At 42.0% G+C, this 18144-nt stretch overlaps 1 protein-coding gene across 4 annotated transcripts in view; it reads right to left on the reverse strand.

Moving 5' to 3' along the window:
* Positions 1-18144, reverse strand: part of DGCR2 (DiGeorge syndrome critical region gene 2) — a 213046-nt gene that overhangs the window by 91768 nt on the left and 103134 nt on the right. For all 4 annotated transcript variants that reach the window (XM_069215196.1, XM_069215194.1, XM_069215195.1 and 1 more), the window contains one exon: positions 2153-2329. In XM_069215196.1, the coding sequence (XP_069071297.1) occupies positions 2153-2329 (177 nt within the window). The remainder of the gene's footprint in view (positions 1-2152; positions 2330-18144) is intronic.

The following is an 18144-nucleotide window of genomic DNA, read 5'->3' on the forward strand; positions in this document are numbered from 1 at the left end:
AATGTTCCATAACATACTGTATTTCTAGCTGTTGTTGTGGATGACAGAAGGCTTCTTCATTCAGAACGACTTCCACTATCAAAGATCAGATTTGAGGGACCTAAGTAAGAACCTTGATAGGTAATCGCCTAGAGATCCCCCTATGATATGGGAGAGAGGGGGGGTGAGTCCTACCACAAAATATCACTAAGAAAGGGACACAAGAAGCAACAGCACTATATACTCCATGAAAAAAAGATGGTGACATTCTTTGAAGGGTAGTAGGATGGTTAATGCTCTGGACAATGGTATTCCACATTAAAGGGCATGGTTTCCAGATTTCTATCCAGCCAGGTGTTCGCAATCTAAATTTTGTCTAGTAGGTTAAACTAGTTCTGATGTATCAGAGCTTCAGTGTTGGTTTGTATAGCAAATACATCTCAGACATTTGTGGTTCTAGGTGGCATGCTCTGGCACACTGATGTGGTGCATCTGTGATTCTGGGTTGGTGGTGCCAGCAGACTGATCTGGGTGAATCCGAGGTTCTGGTTTGGGTGACATGACCGATCAATTACATATGAAGATCTGAGTTGGCATGGTTTAGCCGAGTCATAGTATGGATGAATGAAGGTACACGGTTGGTGCAAACAGGGAGACCAATAGAACGAATGTGAGGTTCTGCAAAGGTGTGCTTTTTCACACTGTTCTGTTGTTGATGGATCCCAGGTCGGCTACATCAGGGAGATTGATTTGCTGCTGCCTGATGTAGGAATTTGAAGTAGTACGGCTACGTAAATTATCTAATATATCAGAGGTTCTCGGTTAAAGCTTTCCTTGCACACTGATCAGATAAATGAATGGCTTTGGACTGAAGTGGATAAATCTGTGGCTTCTGTTTTGGTCTGATAGTCTGCCAGAAACTACTCCATAGTGATCTGGTGCTGCTTGATTGCAGATCTCCCTTGAGACTTTCTAACCTAACTAGTTGTTTGACCAGGAGACAACAGAGTGCCTTCCTTGCAGGCCAGGCATGGGTTATATTCCTTAGATGTTGATAAAAGTCTTGTCATTTACCGACTGATAAATCAAGAGTTTTTTGGCATGTTTTAGAAGCACTCAAATACATACGAGTGCGCTCCCATATTAAATGGCACATAAAGAGAGACACTACGTTCCACCATACGAGTGCAAAAGCTACAGAATATTTGAGCATCAGAAGCTGAATGTTTATGTACCTGCTACAAAGTACATTTATGGAAGCAGATTCAAACCCAGCCATTATTCTTTTTTTTTGTGAAGGTTTTGGAGTTGATGCATAGATCCGTGCGGAATCTGGAATTTAAATTTATGTAATTCGTCACTGGCACTTACATTTTATTTTGGACATATTTTACTTTAGACACTGGTTGTTCTCCTTTATTCAAATGTTGATATGTCTGATGTATTCAGTGACATTCCAAAGGTACTCTGCACCTTTAAACTCTAAAATCTAGTCTGAGAGCGGTCAGTTTAACACGGTCATACCTTTAGAACTAGAAGTGGTGATGTGAAGTCAGCTCAGTCAACTGAGGGACCTACAAGATAAAGGGAAGTGGAGACAGTAAGGTGTCTGTGGGGCCCAACAAAAGATGATCTTTCTTGAGGCGATTGTGGTGCTGAAAATTAAATAGTCATTGGAAAGTATTATTCATTTTCTCTTTGTGGAGTTGAACTAATAAATGTTTGAAGGTGCACGGAACAATGCCAAGAATGAGAGATCTGTGCTTCACAAGAGCCACAGCCACACTCACAAAGCTGCGAAAAGGGTCTTACTGTGCTATGCACCAATAGCATTCATTTAACTGGACAGGAAGTCTCCAGTGAACATCTGGATGAACTTTCATCCAAGTGAAATTTACCTTCCACCTTCATGAGTAGGTTTGTGGAGCCTAAGTTTTACCAACCAATACAAGGTCCTGCTTAGGTCATAAAATGCCATGTAGCTGCGTTGTTTTATGAAATCAACAATCAATCAGTGTAGAAGGTGCCTTTAAGGACAACTAGGTTTTACATCACCAGGGAATACATTCAAACTATGACAGTAGTAAGAAGGAACCTGTCCAGAAAATGAAGGCCATCTGTCCACTTTATTATCGTAAGAGCTAAGCACAACATGAAGGAGGTATACACTTACTGCGCTTGCAGAGGAATGCAGACTTTTCATAGCAGTTTTCTGCATACCAGCTGTGGAAGCCATGACGCCTCAGAGTGGGAAAGTGAACACACAGGAGCTGGGCACACAGAACATTCTCACTTTCAGACAGGTCTGAAGCAAAAATAGGCACAGGGGGCAGGAACACTTCAGAAGAACCTGAGGGTGAAAGAAAAAACACTTACTTTGGAAAACAGTAGCACGTTTGTGATTAAAAGGAAACTAATTAATAGAGGAAATGTTACTCACCAGGGTATGTTATATATTTAGTCCACTGGTTAATTACCAATTTCTGGGAGCCTTGTGCTGCCTAGAAACTGTGAATGCCCCTTAAAAATATCTTTAAGGCTGGGTGGTACAGAGAATCTTAACCTGAGAGCAAAATATGTTTCTTCTATGAAGGTCATACCTCAAAGCTATTGAAACAAGCAGATTATCTAGTGTTTCTTCGACATTGACAGGAGATATGCATGTTGATGGGAGTGCAAACTGCAAATTACCAAGAACATGGATAAGAATATTAGCCGGGTCTCTGAGGGCTTCGGAGAGTCAGAAACGAAAACCTAACATCACAAGCCAATAGAAACATTCTTTTTCCCATTAAAAGCTACGTCACAGGTAGAAAAGGTCTGAAGGAGCTTTGTTGCCAATAGGAAGACGTGATCCCACCTTTCGTGAATTGCCCTCGTATGGAAAGTTAAAACGTACCCAAAGTAATCATGGTGCATCTTTATGCAGAATTGATTTTCTTGATCATTTCTGTGTACACAAATAGTGGCTACATAGTTCCTGCATAGCTTTAGCCAAATTAATGCAATTAAAAGAAATGGCAAGGAAGAGCATTTGTGGCTTAAGATCGATTTGTCAGTGTCTTTTGGACAAACTGAGGACGAATGTCAGGAATTCTGACAAGTTTTTTTATTTTACCTGCAGCAGGAAGCTTACAGTTTACTGGTGTAGCAGAAAGGGATGATTTAACATCTCCCCAAATTGTATATCATACAGCATCCTGAGTAACTATATAGTATAAGTTGGAAACCTAGTCAGTCAAAATAACTTTATTCAGCGTTTTGCCATAAAAGTATACATGCATACATAAAAGTCATCATAAAATACAGTACTTATAGCATTCATAAAAAGCAAATCTATTAGATCTAAGCTTATTACCCAAGCTTACTAAAACAGTATAAGATAATGAACACTTATAAAAGCGTATATAATGATATAATGATAAGACAATGTAGTAATAAGACAATGCATAATTTCTCTTAATAAATAATCACATTACCAGTTCATATCGGTTTCTAATGGTGATAGCGGATTTAATAAAAACTAAGAATAGAAATGCCCATTTGTTTGGATGAGAGGCTTTGGATGCCAGTCAGTCCTTCTTTGTAGGAAGAAGTGTGCAAGTTACGCAAAATGGGTAATAAAAAGGATTTCCTGGGAACTGAATAAAGTTTACAAAATAAAATAAAGTGGCAAGTGCTTTGTCTCGAAAAGTTATCACAAGGGCATGGCGGTAGTGTTTTTTCTCACACGCATTTTATCGGGATCGCCACTCTAAAGTGGATCAGGTTAAATTTAAAAAGTACGAGTAAAGAGTATAAAGAAGGGGTCGGGAACCAGACATAATAAGGTTCTAGCAAATCTGATGATAGAATTTGTATGTATGAATTAAAAGAACTCAATTTCTCTGCCACTTGGTATCTAAGATTCATAACATGCTCTTTATGTCGAAGTTTAACAATTTCTTTCGCACTAGCTGGCAGGAGCTCTGGTTTGAGATACATATACTCCAAGTCCAAGTTTCGGAAGCCATTGTGAACAAAATTTAACCATGGAATTTTGTTACAGTTTGTCAATGAAATACAATCTTTTACGCAATCGTGTGTTAAAGTAGCCGCCGGGTTTAACCATACTTTTATCCATAGCAAAAGTGGGGCAATATCTATCAAATCTGTAATGTAGCGGACTCCCAGTTCCTCATGGCATAAAATGTTCGCTATGTTCTTAGGTACCATAAGTAACCGATGTAGGAATTTATTCTCTGCAAGCTGTAGAATGCTTGGACTGGTATATCCCCAGAGGCCACCCCCATAAATCGCCGTCGAAACACATTTAGAGTTATAGAGCGTGAGGATCTGGTGGACCGGTCTATGCCCTAGTCTGTGGGCAAACCGAAAGATTGCCTCAACATTTCTTGCCAGTTGTTGAAACTTAAAATTCAAATGGAATTTCCAAGACAGAGTGGAACTTAGATACAGACCTAGATAGCAAAAATCTTTTACTTTTGTCAAAGTGTTCCCCCCCCATTCTAAAACATTTGGTACGAGTATTTTTAGGACCGCAGGTCATAACGTGTGATTTTTTAAAATTAACTTTCAAATCAAGCTCTCGCGTGTGTGTTAAAAAAAGATCCAGGAGAGTCTGTAGACCATTGGCCGTGCGGGCAATTAAAACAGCATCATCAGCATATAATAAAATTGGCAATTGTCTAAAACTCATCCTTGGGAAATCCTTACCATTTTGAACCAAACAATTATACAAGCCGTTTATGTACAGTAGAAACAAAAAAGGTGCCAGTGTGCATCCCTGTCTAACACCTCGATTGGAAACAAGGGAGTTAGACATTTTGCCGTGTTGTCCGAACTGAATTAAAATGGAGAGGTCAGAGTATAAGCGTTAGATCAAATCCAGCAAATCTTGCTCAATCCCCATTGTATCCATTATGTCCCACAGTTTTGCTCTGTTCACCATATCAAATGTACTGGACAGATCTATAAATGCTAAGTGGATAGGTTCCCTTTTGGCAATAACATATTTACTGAGGATAAGATGTAAATTTAGGGCCTGATCCACTGTGCCTAGTCCAGGCCTAAACCCATATTGAATTGGCGATAAAATGTTTGTCCTTACAACCCAATACTCGAGCCGGGTCAGAATGACACTCCCCAGTATCTTTGCCGTGGAGTCTATTAAAGAGAGGGGTCTGTAGCAGAAAGGGTCAAGCCTATTACCCTTTTTGAAAATCGGGACGATTATTACCATTAACCATGAGGAGGGGATGGCACTTTGAATAGCACTGTTCAGAACATTTGTAATTAATGGAACCCACAGATCAGGTAGATATTTAAATAGGTCCACTGGTATCCCATCGGGACCAGGAGCTTTCCTTAGTTTCATTTTAGTTATTGCTGCACTGATCTCGTGTGCCTCAAGTAAAATGCCGCTCTTAGTTGGATTTAGAGTAGCCGAACATGGGAGGCCACATACCGACTCCTCCATCATTAGGATTATTTACAGATTGAAATACAGATAAAAAATGGTCTACCCAAACCCCCTCTGGTCGTCGTCCCTATTTTCCTTTCCTGAGAAATATGGGTGATTAACCACCTTCCAAAATTGAGAGGGATCCCGTAGTTCCGTCGCAGCCATAAGGTCTTCCCAAGCGCTAGTGCGTATTTCATTCTTTCTCTCTTCAAGGGCTGATTTGTATCGGCCCCTGGCCCGTTTAATTAAATCCCGATTACATGGAGTAGTTTTGATCGCTGACTTTAGATCTCTATGGGCAGCCGTACAGGCAGAATTGAACCACCGTTGAGGTTTTGCACCTTTGGGATGTTGGGTACATATCAGTGCCTCAGAAATAGCACAACTTAAAGATTCAAAGGCAGTTATAAGGTGGAATAGAGTGGATTGCAGGGACAAGCAAGTGTTGAAGTCAGCCTTATTTTGAGTTATAAGGTTTGCATGAAAAGTGTTAGGGTTTACCCTCTCCCACCTCATGCGAGGGCCAGAATTTCTTTTAAACACCTCTTTCCCTTTATATGCAGTCCTAGGTAAGATTACTCTAGTTTTAAAGGATAATTTTATACTCAAAGGGTTATGGTCGCTGGCACAGTGAGATTTAATTTTAAAATCCACTATTGAACGTAAAAGTGAGGAATTTATAAGAATAAAGTCAATAATGCTGCCATTAGTACTCCCTGTATAGGTGGGTATTTCTCTTATCTGACTGTTTGCCATATCCCTTGCAAAAGCAAGGTAAAATTTATAGATGAGGGTATTCAAGGCATTTCCTAAATTACAGTGAATAAAATGAGTGAGTGACTCTCTGCCTTCTGTAGCGGCACCACATAAGTGGGGTAATTCATACTTGCATAACTAAACATAAAAATCTCCAACCCAGATCGTATCAAATTCCCTGTCCTGGAGTTTCCCGGCTGAGTCTAGTTGGTCTGTAAGCTCTTTGAGACTTCCTGGCAGGGCAGCACTTGGAATGTTATTGTAAAAGTTTAAGAGTAAAATGTCTTTCCGTCCAGATATTGATAATAACACTACCAAAAAAAAGCAGAAGACCAAATCAATGAAACCTCCATTTTTGGGAGTAATAATGACACAAGTACCAGAAGACCACCGCTTGCTCTGCCTGCTCTAGATGGAGTAGCTGGCTGAGACACGGATTAGTAGCCGTCTAAATGGAAAGGTGCTGTAAGCCAAGTTTCTTGAAAACAAATGATATCAAAAGTGGATATAAACTCCAGCCATTCCAAATTTTCAACTTTAGAACGAAGCCCAGCAATATTCCAACTGATTAAAGATAACAATGCATTACTTTGCTGGGGCATTTTCCCAGACTCCTCAGTTATGGTCGTGTCTGTTATAAGATGTGGAAACCTAGTCACTTACAGTGGTGTATACTCGTGGACTGTAGGCACTTCTTCCAGTCTGGAGAGAAGTATGATAATCAGCAGTGAAATCTTCACTTTGGCTATACACCAGATTAAACTTGCTTGGATGTGAATACTTTTGGTCTGCCCGTAACTAAATTTCTTAGTGTTGGGTCTTGGGCTAAAACACCCCAATGTTTTCTCATAATTTTAAGCAGAATGTTTGAATACTCTGTATAGTACCCAACACTAAGAAATGTAATTACGGGCAGACCAAAAGTTACCTTTCGAAAAGGTAAATCTCTAAGTAATCTGTTATGCCCCAGTTATCCAATCAACCGCACTGGGGAGAACTGGTTAAATTTGCACAACAAGGGCTTTTTCAAATGTGGGGGTTGTGGCGTCTGTAGATGGACTTGGCATGCTAAGAAATACTTTATTGTGGAAAATGGACAAAAGGTACAATATACAAACTTAAATTAACTGTAATACTAGCTTTGTGATATACATCATAGTATGCACGTGTAACAAGATCTATGTTGGAAGTACTATTCGGCCTTTGAAAATAAGAATTGCTGAACATTGGAGGGCCATTAGACAAAATGATGAACGTTATCCTATCTCTCAACACATGGAGATATGTGCCTTACAGAATATACATAAATAATTTAAATTATTTGGAACTGAACACATTACTAAAAATCCTCGGGTGGAAATAGGTAACTACATCTCAAGAGAAGAGAATCCATATAGATTATGCGACTGAATGCAGTAGAGAAAGGACTAAACACAGATCATGAGCTGGAATATTTTTTGGGTGGTGGCTAATATGTTTGACAACAATGGCTTTAATTGTGATTTGAGATGTATAAGACCTTTCAAATACTTTGCGAGTGCAACAGGTGGTCTGCATACACACACACATGTGCATTAGAATCCTTTCTTTTGATATTCAATTAGGTTATCAAATCCTTTTTTATAATAATGGATATTTACCTAGTATTCAACACTAAACTATATTTGTAGAAGGGTCTCTTGAAAACATACAGGACTAATATCCTCTTATATAGCAATGGGGCTTTTTGACTAGTATGTAGTTACCCCATTTATATTTCAATACAGTGCTTTTATACTATGTTGTTTAGGACAACACTTACCTTATTCGTATATCTTGACTACGCTATTGTGATTTTATTATCACTAATATTCGCTTCCACTGCCAAAATAAAAACATTTTGCACAGTTTATGGTGGCAATTGAGTTAATGGATGGATTATAGCAAAAGTTGGCACAATGACGTACACGAGTGTGCACAGTACTAATATCTCATACCAATAAGTATTACACACAGAGGGTTCAATTTCCGTTTAAAAATGGCACAGAAATTGTTAGTATGCATTACGTCGCTTTCTATAGTCCGTTTTTAACTTTTCGAATTTTGCAGGGACAATTCGTTATTGATCGTAGCTAATGATGGCATAATGACGTATGCCCAATATTAATATCTCATGTTACAGAATATTATGTACACAGGGTTCAATTACTGTTTCAAGATGGCACAAGAACAGTGGGTACGGACTCACTCCGTTCTCTATACTCCAATTTTGTGAGGATAATCCGTTATGGATATTGTTGACATAGTAGATTTAACAGACAGCCAGGACCGCAACACTTTTGCGTACTCGCGGCCATGAAAACTGTTGGCGTTTTGGCGTACTCATGAATTAACCAACTTAAGGGGCCGTTAGGTTTGATGTAGCATCTCAATTAAAGGCAGGATATACATACGGTTACTTTGGCTATACTTCTAACCAACACATTAATTGACATTTACACATCGGTTACTTTTACTGGGACTATTCAGCAAAGGGTAATTCAACTAGGAGCTCTATTACTAACTATTCTTACAAAATAAGAGAGAATCCTTTGTGGGTAATGGAGTTCTTACAAAAAGGTACAGGACAATGATTTTTTTATCTCTTTTCTGTTTATTTTCTTATAGGGCCAGGGGTAAACTTAATTTTCACGTGTGTGCATGCACATCACCACACGCACAATTTATCATATTTAATTGATCAATATTATTCACACAAAAAAAATGAGGGATATTGTTGTAGCAGGTTAAAGATGTGGTGCGAGATTTACTAATACAAACACACAATGGGAATATAATATAGGAGGTTTCCACTTTCAAATTATAAAGCACTAATTAATGTAATGTGACCTTTCTGATAATGAAACCCTGAACGACTCAGAAGTTTATGTTACTATTGATTGTTGTTTACAGCCTTGCCAAGCCTTCAAAATGTTGTGGGGTGATTGTCCCGGATGAAACACGTGTTGGCCAGGCTAATTGTGGAATTACAAAGAAATGTAAGTGAAATAAACTGATTTACTGAATGGATTGGATATAAGACGTGTGCCGGATTCTTGTCCAAATCGTAGTTCTGGAATTACCTCAAATAATTTTTCTATTTGAATATTTTCCACATCTTGCAAGTTTTGTCTTGAATTGAAGATCCAGGAATTGGTACCACATTTCTTGCTTGAAGTAGGACAGTTATGGCATTTCCTATTGGAATTAGAATAGACCATTGTCTGAGCGATGGAAGAAACCACTTGAGGGCCAAAGTAGACTTTGGAGTTAATCATTTTGAGAAGATTGATAGCTCTTTTCGAGACAGTACACCTTATATCATCAGCCTGCCTTAATGGTCTCCTCACCTGCCAACAAGGTATCAATTACTCTTAACATTTCTTTTAAGTACGAATGCCCATTTCCTCCAGCCACACATGTGCAGACATGCACTAAATACAAAGAAAATAGATAACACTAGCACAATCAGGATGAATGAGCACATTCTTTTTGTGTGTGGACTGAATCTGCCAGTATTTTGTGAAGGAAGGGAACACTCATGCCTTTCATGGATACAGCATGGCTCCTAGGTCTTTCACAATGTGTAGTGTTTCTTGAAGATAATGTGAGAAAAGTATACACCCCTAGGGGACTATGCAAGCAGACTGCAAAAGTTAACATCTTGAACTTTTCTTTATTATTAAGCAAGTTTTTTCTTTTTTTTTTTAAACCCCAGAGTAACAAACTATTTACTAAACTAACAGTTTAGAGCTTGAAACGTTTAGATTAACATATTGGGCATTTTTCCACTATGTACTTGCTGGGTCCATTAATGTTTACAGTGAACCTAAATCTTTCTTTTGGGCATCTACTAGAAAGGAGTCATCCTAACCTTGTATGATATTGATACCAAGTTCACAATGAACTAATACACAATAGTCATTTTTTTGATTTTTTCCTGCTGTGTGCTTTGGAACGAAGGACTAGAGTGCCAGTCTGATGGTTGTCAAAAATCTTCAAGGAAGAACAGCATCAAGATCTGGAGCAATTCAAATAGGTAAGGCATCAATGTCTGCTCAGAAAGGAGAAGAAAAAAAGACGAGCATGTTGAATTTGAGAGACCAAAACTGGACAATGCCAATGGGGAGGCCACAAAATTCAGGAGGCTGCTTTTTTTCTAGCTGGGAGTTGACCATAGGGGACATGGGAAATAAATATTTGAGTACCAAAGTAATCCTTGAGTCGCCTCTTCATCTTGGAACTGATAGTGATGGAAAATATTCCATTAAGATTTTGCCCATCAACTCAAGTTTGCACAAAAGTTAAGGTTGAAGATAAACGAAGTGGGCACACTAAGCCATGACACAGGCAAAGGACTTCCCATGAAGGCAATGGGGATTTTAATTAAAGAAATGGAAGAGACTTATAAGGAACAACTTCCATCAGACACTGAGGACTTGTTGATGGGTTTTGATCCAACTAAAATGTTGACTAAAAGAAAAAATAAACTCACCTTCAGTAATGCTCTTTCAGGTGGATACTTTTACTGCAGATAACTCCCCTTCAGAGTATTCCTCAGGAGCTAAACTGGATTTGGAAAATTTCATAGTGGCTCTGTTGTCTGTGACCCCTTATTAGGGACAGAGAGGAGCCACAGATAAGCCCAATGTCTGGAACAGATACACAGTCATAGCAGCCCTAAAGCAGGTTGAATGATCCCTCATGCCCTCTGGGGTTTGCTTCTTGATCAGGGTATGCCAGATTTGGTACAGCAGACTATTCATCTTGACAAGGTCCCCTTTTCTCTGTCTTCCCATTTATTTTTATTTATTTTTTAAACACTGGAAGCCTGATAAACAGCTGACTGATTTCATGAACGGACCTTGGTTGGACAAACTAAAAAAACTCAAAGTTCTCTTTGGGATGAGGCAAGGGAGCCTCTCCACCTCTTTTGAGGGAAGAGGCAGCACAAAGAAAACTGGTCATGTGCTTGATAGGCTAACACAGAAGGTGTCAGGACTTTTGAGAGGTTTGCCCTGGTTCACTGCAGCAATATCTGGGGAAAAAGGCAGCATAAGGATGAAGGCCCAACAGCAACTGCAATATGCTCATGCAGAGCACAGACGAAATAGCAAAGAGGAACACCGTTTTAGCACAAAAGCCTTAAAAAGTAACTTTGCATAAGCTTGACAGGCGTGCACATCAAGTAAGTCAAGCATTTTTGAGGTCCCAGCTGAAGCATCATAGAAGATCTGAGGCAGATCAGTTTGTGAAAACGCATCACAACCCGAACAGATGTTTTTTCTAGCAAACAAAGAAAAGCTAACAACAAGACAGCCTGCTAAACCTTGGGTTTAAACCCAGAAATCCTGAGCGAGGCGCGATGTCCAAGTAAGATACTGGTGTTTACTCCCCATGCTGCAGTGTCTGCCACATCTAGAGCTCACCGTATGGAGAGGTTTCCGATGATTTGTCCATCCAAAGCCAACTGCTGACCATGTTGTTTATGTTCCTCTGGGAGTTACTAAAGTAGTTCTTCCATTTCTTCCCAGTGGGCTTGACTATAGCGTGCTAGGAGAGCGGCAATACACCAGTGGTTAACAGCCTGAGCTGCAACCCTTTTTCCCCACAACATACATCCTTTTGCTCTCCTTGTCTGGAGGCAGTGTGCCTCCATTGGCTTGGGAGTTGGCACTTTTGCGTGCTGTGGTAGCCACTAGGGAGTCTGGTGGGAGGCTTCCTTTAATGAAAATAGAGTCAGATAGAGCAGGTTTATATTTTATATCTACCCTAGGTGTTACAACCCTAGCTCTAATACGGTCTTTAAAAAGGTCACTGGTAAGCCAAAGTATACCCTTTAATATGGGTAGATACGTTGTCCACTACACAAAGGGCTACACAGTATCAAAAAGGAAGTCATCCTCTAATGTCTCTTTGTGTAGCTCAACACTGAGCAAAGCTGCAGCCCTAGCTATGACCTCTTGATAAGAGGTAGCATCCTTGTGGTGGGAGGGGTGGGGGGAGGGGTTGGGAGAGGGACCAGGGTAAAGGTCAGGATGCCTCCCCCCCCCCCCCCCCCCCCCCCAAGGTACCCACCAGTATCTGAGTGTGGTGACCCCGTGGTGTTATCCAAGGGGTCTTCTGGAGGAGATGGTGGCTGAGAAGAATCTGGTGGAGGTGTTGAGGAATGTGGAACGAAGGCAGGGTTGGTAGCCTTGTACATAGTCTTCCTTTAAGGAGGAACTGGTATGTCCAACGCTTCCTCAAAGGTAAGCTTCCTTTTCGCTGGTGAAGGAGAGGAAGCCTTAGCAAATATTCATCCAGCCCCAATTCGAATGTGGATCTTCTTCTGCTGAGTGTCTAATTTTTCCTGCAGCTTGTGCAGATTGGGCTCCACTGGTGGATCCGGAGCAGAGATTGTTTTAGTTATTTTCGGCTCCGAGCTTTTCAATTCCAAAGATCTCAGCTTGGAGGAGTGAGGTGCTGTCGGCACCGGGGTGGTCAAGGTTGATTGCCGGCCCGGCACCGAAGGTCAAGACGGAGCCGAATACTGGTCTCTGTTCAAGGGTTTAGACTTCAAATGTGCTTTCGGCACCGGGCGCATGGGCGGAGTGTCCAAATCGGTTATCCAGTGCCCACCAGGGCCAGACAGCAGTGGTGGAGCCGGGACCTCAGATTGTGCAACCAGAAAAGCAAATGGTTTCTTGGTCAGCTTGGTTTGAAGGGCAGGGGCAGAGGTTGTAGTACTCACAGGTTGAGCACATGGAATGTTCTGCTCCGAGCTCGATCTCAAAATGCAGGCGTTTTCATAGAGAAAGCCTCCTCTTCCTTGACGAATGGCTGCTCCTGGGCATGCTCCTCATTAAATTTGTCAGGAGTGTCGTTGGTGGCTCTGTGTGACATCAAGGCGATGAACTCTACAGTCTCGAAGTGGCTTCTTGGACTTGAATGACTTGCACACATCAGTCTGATTCCTTGTGGTCTGGTGATAAGCGCAAGTTGCACACCAAGTGTTGATCTGTACGAGGATATTTTGTGTGGCAACACAGGCAAAACCAAAAGGGCGCGCGTTCCATTATCAGTTGAGCACCTCTTGGAAAACTGGTATGGATGACGAAGGTAGACCCCAAAGGGGCTTTGGTCAAATGGAGTCGAACCGGTGCCACTGTTGGTTGAAGCTCAGACTTAAGAAACGCAAATGATAACAATACCAACGAAAGGGATAGGAAAAAGACCAAAGGTTGAACCATAACAGAGTTGAAAATGGAGCAAAGGCACACACATCCAAGCTCAATGGCAGAGAAAACAATTTAACAATGGAGTCGATGGCCATGCACATTACCACTGAGTCACTCGACCTTGTGACTCGAAAGACTTCTAAGAAAAACAACTTGCATAACTCCGGACCCAACACTAGATGACAGGAGTACGCAGAGCACGTGCATCTACAGCCACATATTCCACTGAACACCATGTTTCAGACACACACACACACACACTACCCATACCGTGGCGGACAGTCTCTTGGGGTGGAAGATTTATCCTTCAATTATAGATGCATAGGGAATAGTTTCTTACCAGTAACTCCAGTTCTCTCATAGGGGAATCTCAGTTGAAGTCATAAGTATTTGAATAGTTCCACCCACGTGCAGTATCCCTGAGCACCTCTTTACATAGTTACAGTCTTAAGTGTAGACATTCAGCTTTTCAAGAAGGCCTGGAGACACTAGAGAAAGAACATGATATGCAGCCTAGGCAAACAAACACCATTATAAATGTATAATTTGAGGTACATTTTTAAACCAGAGCTCAAATCTCCTTCACAAACCCTTTTTTCTGGCAAAGTAAGAGCTGAAGGCAGCGTAGCCCCATAGGCCGCCATTATGTGAGTGGAAAACAGTGACTGTGCCGTTAAGGCTGCAGAGACCACCAGTGTCACACCATGCTCAGCAGGTGGCAGTTGCCTCAGTTCTTTTTGACGATAAGCAGCAGTGATAGGTAAATCTAATACTATTTTCTGTTCTGTCCACTGGTGAGGAGGGAGAGTTGCTTATGACTTCAGAGATTCCGCTATGAGAAAACTGGAGTTACAGGTAAGAAACTATTCCTTCTCTTGTAGTGTTATCTTCATTGATAGTCATAAGCATTTTATTAGGATAGCAAGACATCCCCAAAAAATGTGGCAGAAAGAAGAGGAAAGAAGTTCGGACTAGACAAATACATTCCTAAGGGAAGCTTGCCCTGCTTGAGCATCTGCCCTAGCATTGGAGTCCAAAGAGTAGTGTTTGGTGAATGTGTGAACAGATCTCCATGTAGCTGCCTTACAAATTTCAGCAATAGGGACAATCAAAACAGTTGCAACTGCTTTGCCCCTTGTAGAATGGGCCTTAGGTTTTGCCGATAAAGGCTTGTTGGCCTTTTGGTAACTGAAAAGTATGCAGAATAATATTCCTGCGTGAGATGGACTGTTTGGAAGTGGACAAACCTGATCAGACCTGCTCATAGTTCACAAAAAGCTGGTCTGATCTGCACAGGTCATGTGCCTTGTCTAGGTAAAACCTCAAGACCCACCTTACATCCATGAAGCGAAGGGTTCACTCTGCTGGAGTAGTAGGATTCTAAAAAAAAAAGTGGATAAAGAAATTGTTTGATGGACATGAAAGTCAATTTCGGATGGGTTCTAAGAACTACCTTATTAGAGTGGAAAACGGCAAAGGTTTCATTAGCACACAATGCCTGGATTTTGCTAACTCTACAAGCTGATGTAATAGGAAAGCTGCTTTCCAAGATAGATGCTGTAGAGATGCCTCTTGAATAGGTTCCTGCATTAGTCGTGAAAGGACTATGTTAAGTTCCCAAGGAGGGGAAGGTTGTCTGATGGGTGGGAAAACCTTTTTTAACCCCACAAGGCAATCTTTAATTACTGGTATCTTGAAAAAAGAAGGTTGGGAAGGGCATTTATGGTAGGCAGTAAGAGCCTGATTTTGCCAGCCAGAGGAGATAGGGAAGGATGGCTTCCTCCTGGCAAGATGTAGGGTCTATGTTCTTGGAACACCACCAAATGCAGAACATCTCCCGTTTGAAGGTGTAAGCTGTATGGGTTGGTGGCCGTCTAGCTTCTTTAAGAATATCCATGCAGTCTTGTGGCAGATTTAAGTGTTCATACTGCACTAGCTGAGGAGCCATGCTGACAAATTCAAAGAGGGGAGATTGGGGTGGACCATCTGGCTTCTAAACTTAGTAGGTCCGGACAGCATGGCAGCTTGAGATGTGGATGCTATGACTAGTGAAGGAGGTCCGTGAACCACCACTGGCATGCCTACTCCGGAACTATCAGGATAAGTCTGGCTCTCAAGTGGGACAGCTTGAGGAGGACTGCTCAGATTACAGGGAATGGAGGAAAGGGATAGAGATTTGCCTGACCAGTCGAGCCATAGAGCATTCCCCAGAGACCCTGGTTGGAAGTACCTTGCCATCCCATAGCCCGAAGATGTCTTACGATGATGTTGTTGTGAAGGACCCATTCATGCTTCTCTTGCAAGGCCCTAACAAGGGCATCTGTATGCACATTTTGCACACCAGGGAGGTGTGTTGCCGTAACCTGCAGGTTTCATGCTATGAGACAGTTCCAAAGTGCTTGGGCTTCGTGGGAGAGGTCTGGACCTCGTCCCTCCCTGCTTGTTGAGGCAGTACATGGTGGTTGTGTTGTCCATGTGAACAAGCCTGGATTGGATCCTGAGGGACGGGTAAAAAGCTTTGAGCACCAGGTGGACTGCCCTGGCTCGAGGAGGTTGATACGATACGTCATTTCCTTCTGAGACCATTTGCCTTGTATTTGGAGATGATCCATGTGGGCTCCTCTTCCCAGTAGCAATGCACTGGTTATTATGGTTTGGGAAGGTGGCTGCTGGTGGAAAGGTACTCCATGAAGAAGGTTGGTTGCAGAGGACCACCAGGTTAGAGACTGTTGGACGGGTTTGGGGGGTGGGAATCTTGTCCTCCCAGCTTGATTCCTGAAGCAGACACATGTGATGATGTTCATTCAGAGTGAGGAAGATACATATAAGGCCATGGAGCTGAGGAGAGAGGAAACTGACCTAATCATGGGATAAGAGGCTTTCATTAGAGTGTGACATTTCTGACGGATCAATGTAAGTCTCTCCTCTGAAGGAGACACTTTTGCCTCTATGGTGTGGAGTGTTTAAGTACTGCAGAGGCTGCACTGGTTTGGAGCTAGACTTGCTGTGATTGATGTGTAGACCCAACTGCTGAAGTACTTCACAAGACCAGAGTACTGACGCTGGGCTTCTTTTGAGGTTGAATCTTTGATCAGCCAATCATCTAGATCGGGATAGACAAAAACTCTGTGCCTCCTAGAGATGTGAAGCCCCTACAGCCATGCATTTGGTGAAGGTTATGGGAGCGGACTGGAGGCGAAACGGAAGGACTTGGTATTGACAGTGGTCCTGCTTAACAACAAACCTCAAGAACTTGCGGTGTTTCTTTGCGATGGGTATGTGAAAATACCGGTCTTGGAAGTCTATAGTACAGAGCTAATCTCCCTGGCATAGTTGAGAGTAAATATGATGTAATGCCAGCATCTGAAATGTTTCCTTTCAAATCCATCTGTTGGCTGTTTTGAAGTCCAGAATGGGCCTGTTCTCTTCTTTTTAATTCACCGGAAAATATCTGGAGTAGATTCCTGTGCCTTGTTTGTGGGAAAACGACCTCCACCGCAATCTTCTGAAGCAAGATGTTCACTTCCCTCCAAACCACGGGCAAATGATGGTGGATGGTTTTGGTGTTCTGGTCAGGGAAGACTGGTGAATCTTGGAGAATACTCATTATGAACAATAATGAGCACCCAGGAATCTTTTGTGATGTTTTGCCGCTCTGCCAGAATGTGAAACGCTCCTCCTTACCGGAGTGAGTAACAGAAGAGGGAGAGAAGGGAGGATTCATTGTTTTGCCTGATATTGTTTTTCTCCCTTGGGTGGATTGCAGTGAAGATCATCCTCTAGATTGCCTCTCCTGGTGTTTTTGTTAAGGGTGCTTCAGCTGCGTCTGCTGACAATCTTGGTACCAATGAGGAGCTTGAACCCACTGCGGGTAAAAATGGCAGTGGTAAGGCCTGAACAGATGTCTTTGTTCTTAAGCGTTTCCTTTCCCGTGTTAATGCGACCCATTACATCGTCCATGTGGCTGCCAAAGAGAGTAGATCCTGAAAAAGGAAGGTTCAAAATCCGTTGTCGTGATTCGGACTTTAATGAGGTGAGTCCCAGCCAAGAGTGACATCTCCAAGACTGTATTTATGAGCAGCCAAAAAGGATGAATCTGCTGTTGCACTGATTATTTGGTTTAAATACCATAAGCCCTTCATTTACTATTTCTAGAAAGTCTTCTCTCCTATCCATGGGGACGTCATCTGGAAATTACTAGATAAGAGTCCCGGAGCGCTCTATGGTACCTACCCAGGAGGGCATTGGCAGCCTTCGTGGTTGTTGCAGCTGATTTCCACACCTTTCGCCCCGCAGAATCCAATTATCTGCTCTCCTTATCAGGCGGTACAGAAGAAGCAGGAGCTGTGGCATGATACTTCTTTGCAGCTAGGATGACTATGGAGTGAGGAGGTGGATCTGTTCTTAGGAACAGGATCTTGTTCTAGAAGCCTAAATTTCTTTTGTAGTCTTGAAGAAGCCAGCTTGGTGATTGATGGCATGAGGAAAAGCTCCAATGCATGGTCCAGTAGCCCTTGCCCAGTGGAAGCAGTGGCCTTGACGCCGATCTTTGATCGAGTGTCTCAAAGAGGACACATGTGGCATGTGTAGGAACCAACATCAGTATGTTTCATTTCATTCTTCCCTTCACCAACACCTCCCGGAAGGTGGATATATCATCCACTGGCGAGACACGAGGTTGTGGTGAATCAGTCAGGCGGTGAGTAG

Source organism: Pleurodeles waltl, chromosome 11 (assembly GCF_031143425.1).
Source record: "Pleurodeles waltl isolate 20211129_DDA chromosome 11, aPleWal1.hap1.20221129, whole genome shotgun sequence".
In the NCBI taxonomy this organism is placed as follows: domain Eukaryota; kingdom Metazoa; phylum Chordata; class Amphibia; order Caudata; family Salamandridae; genus Pleurodeles; species Pleurodeles waltl.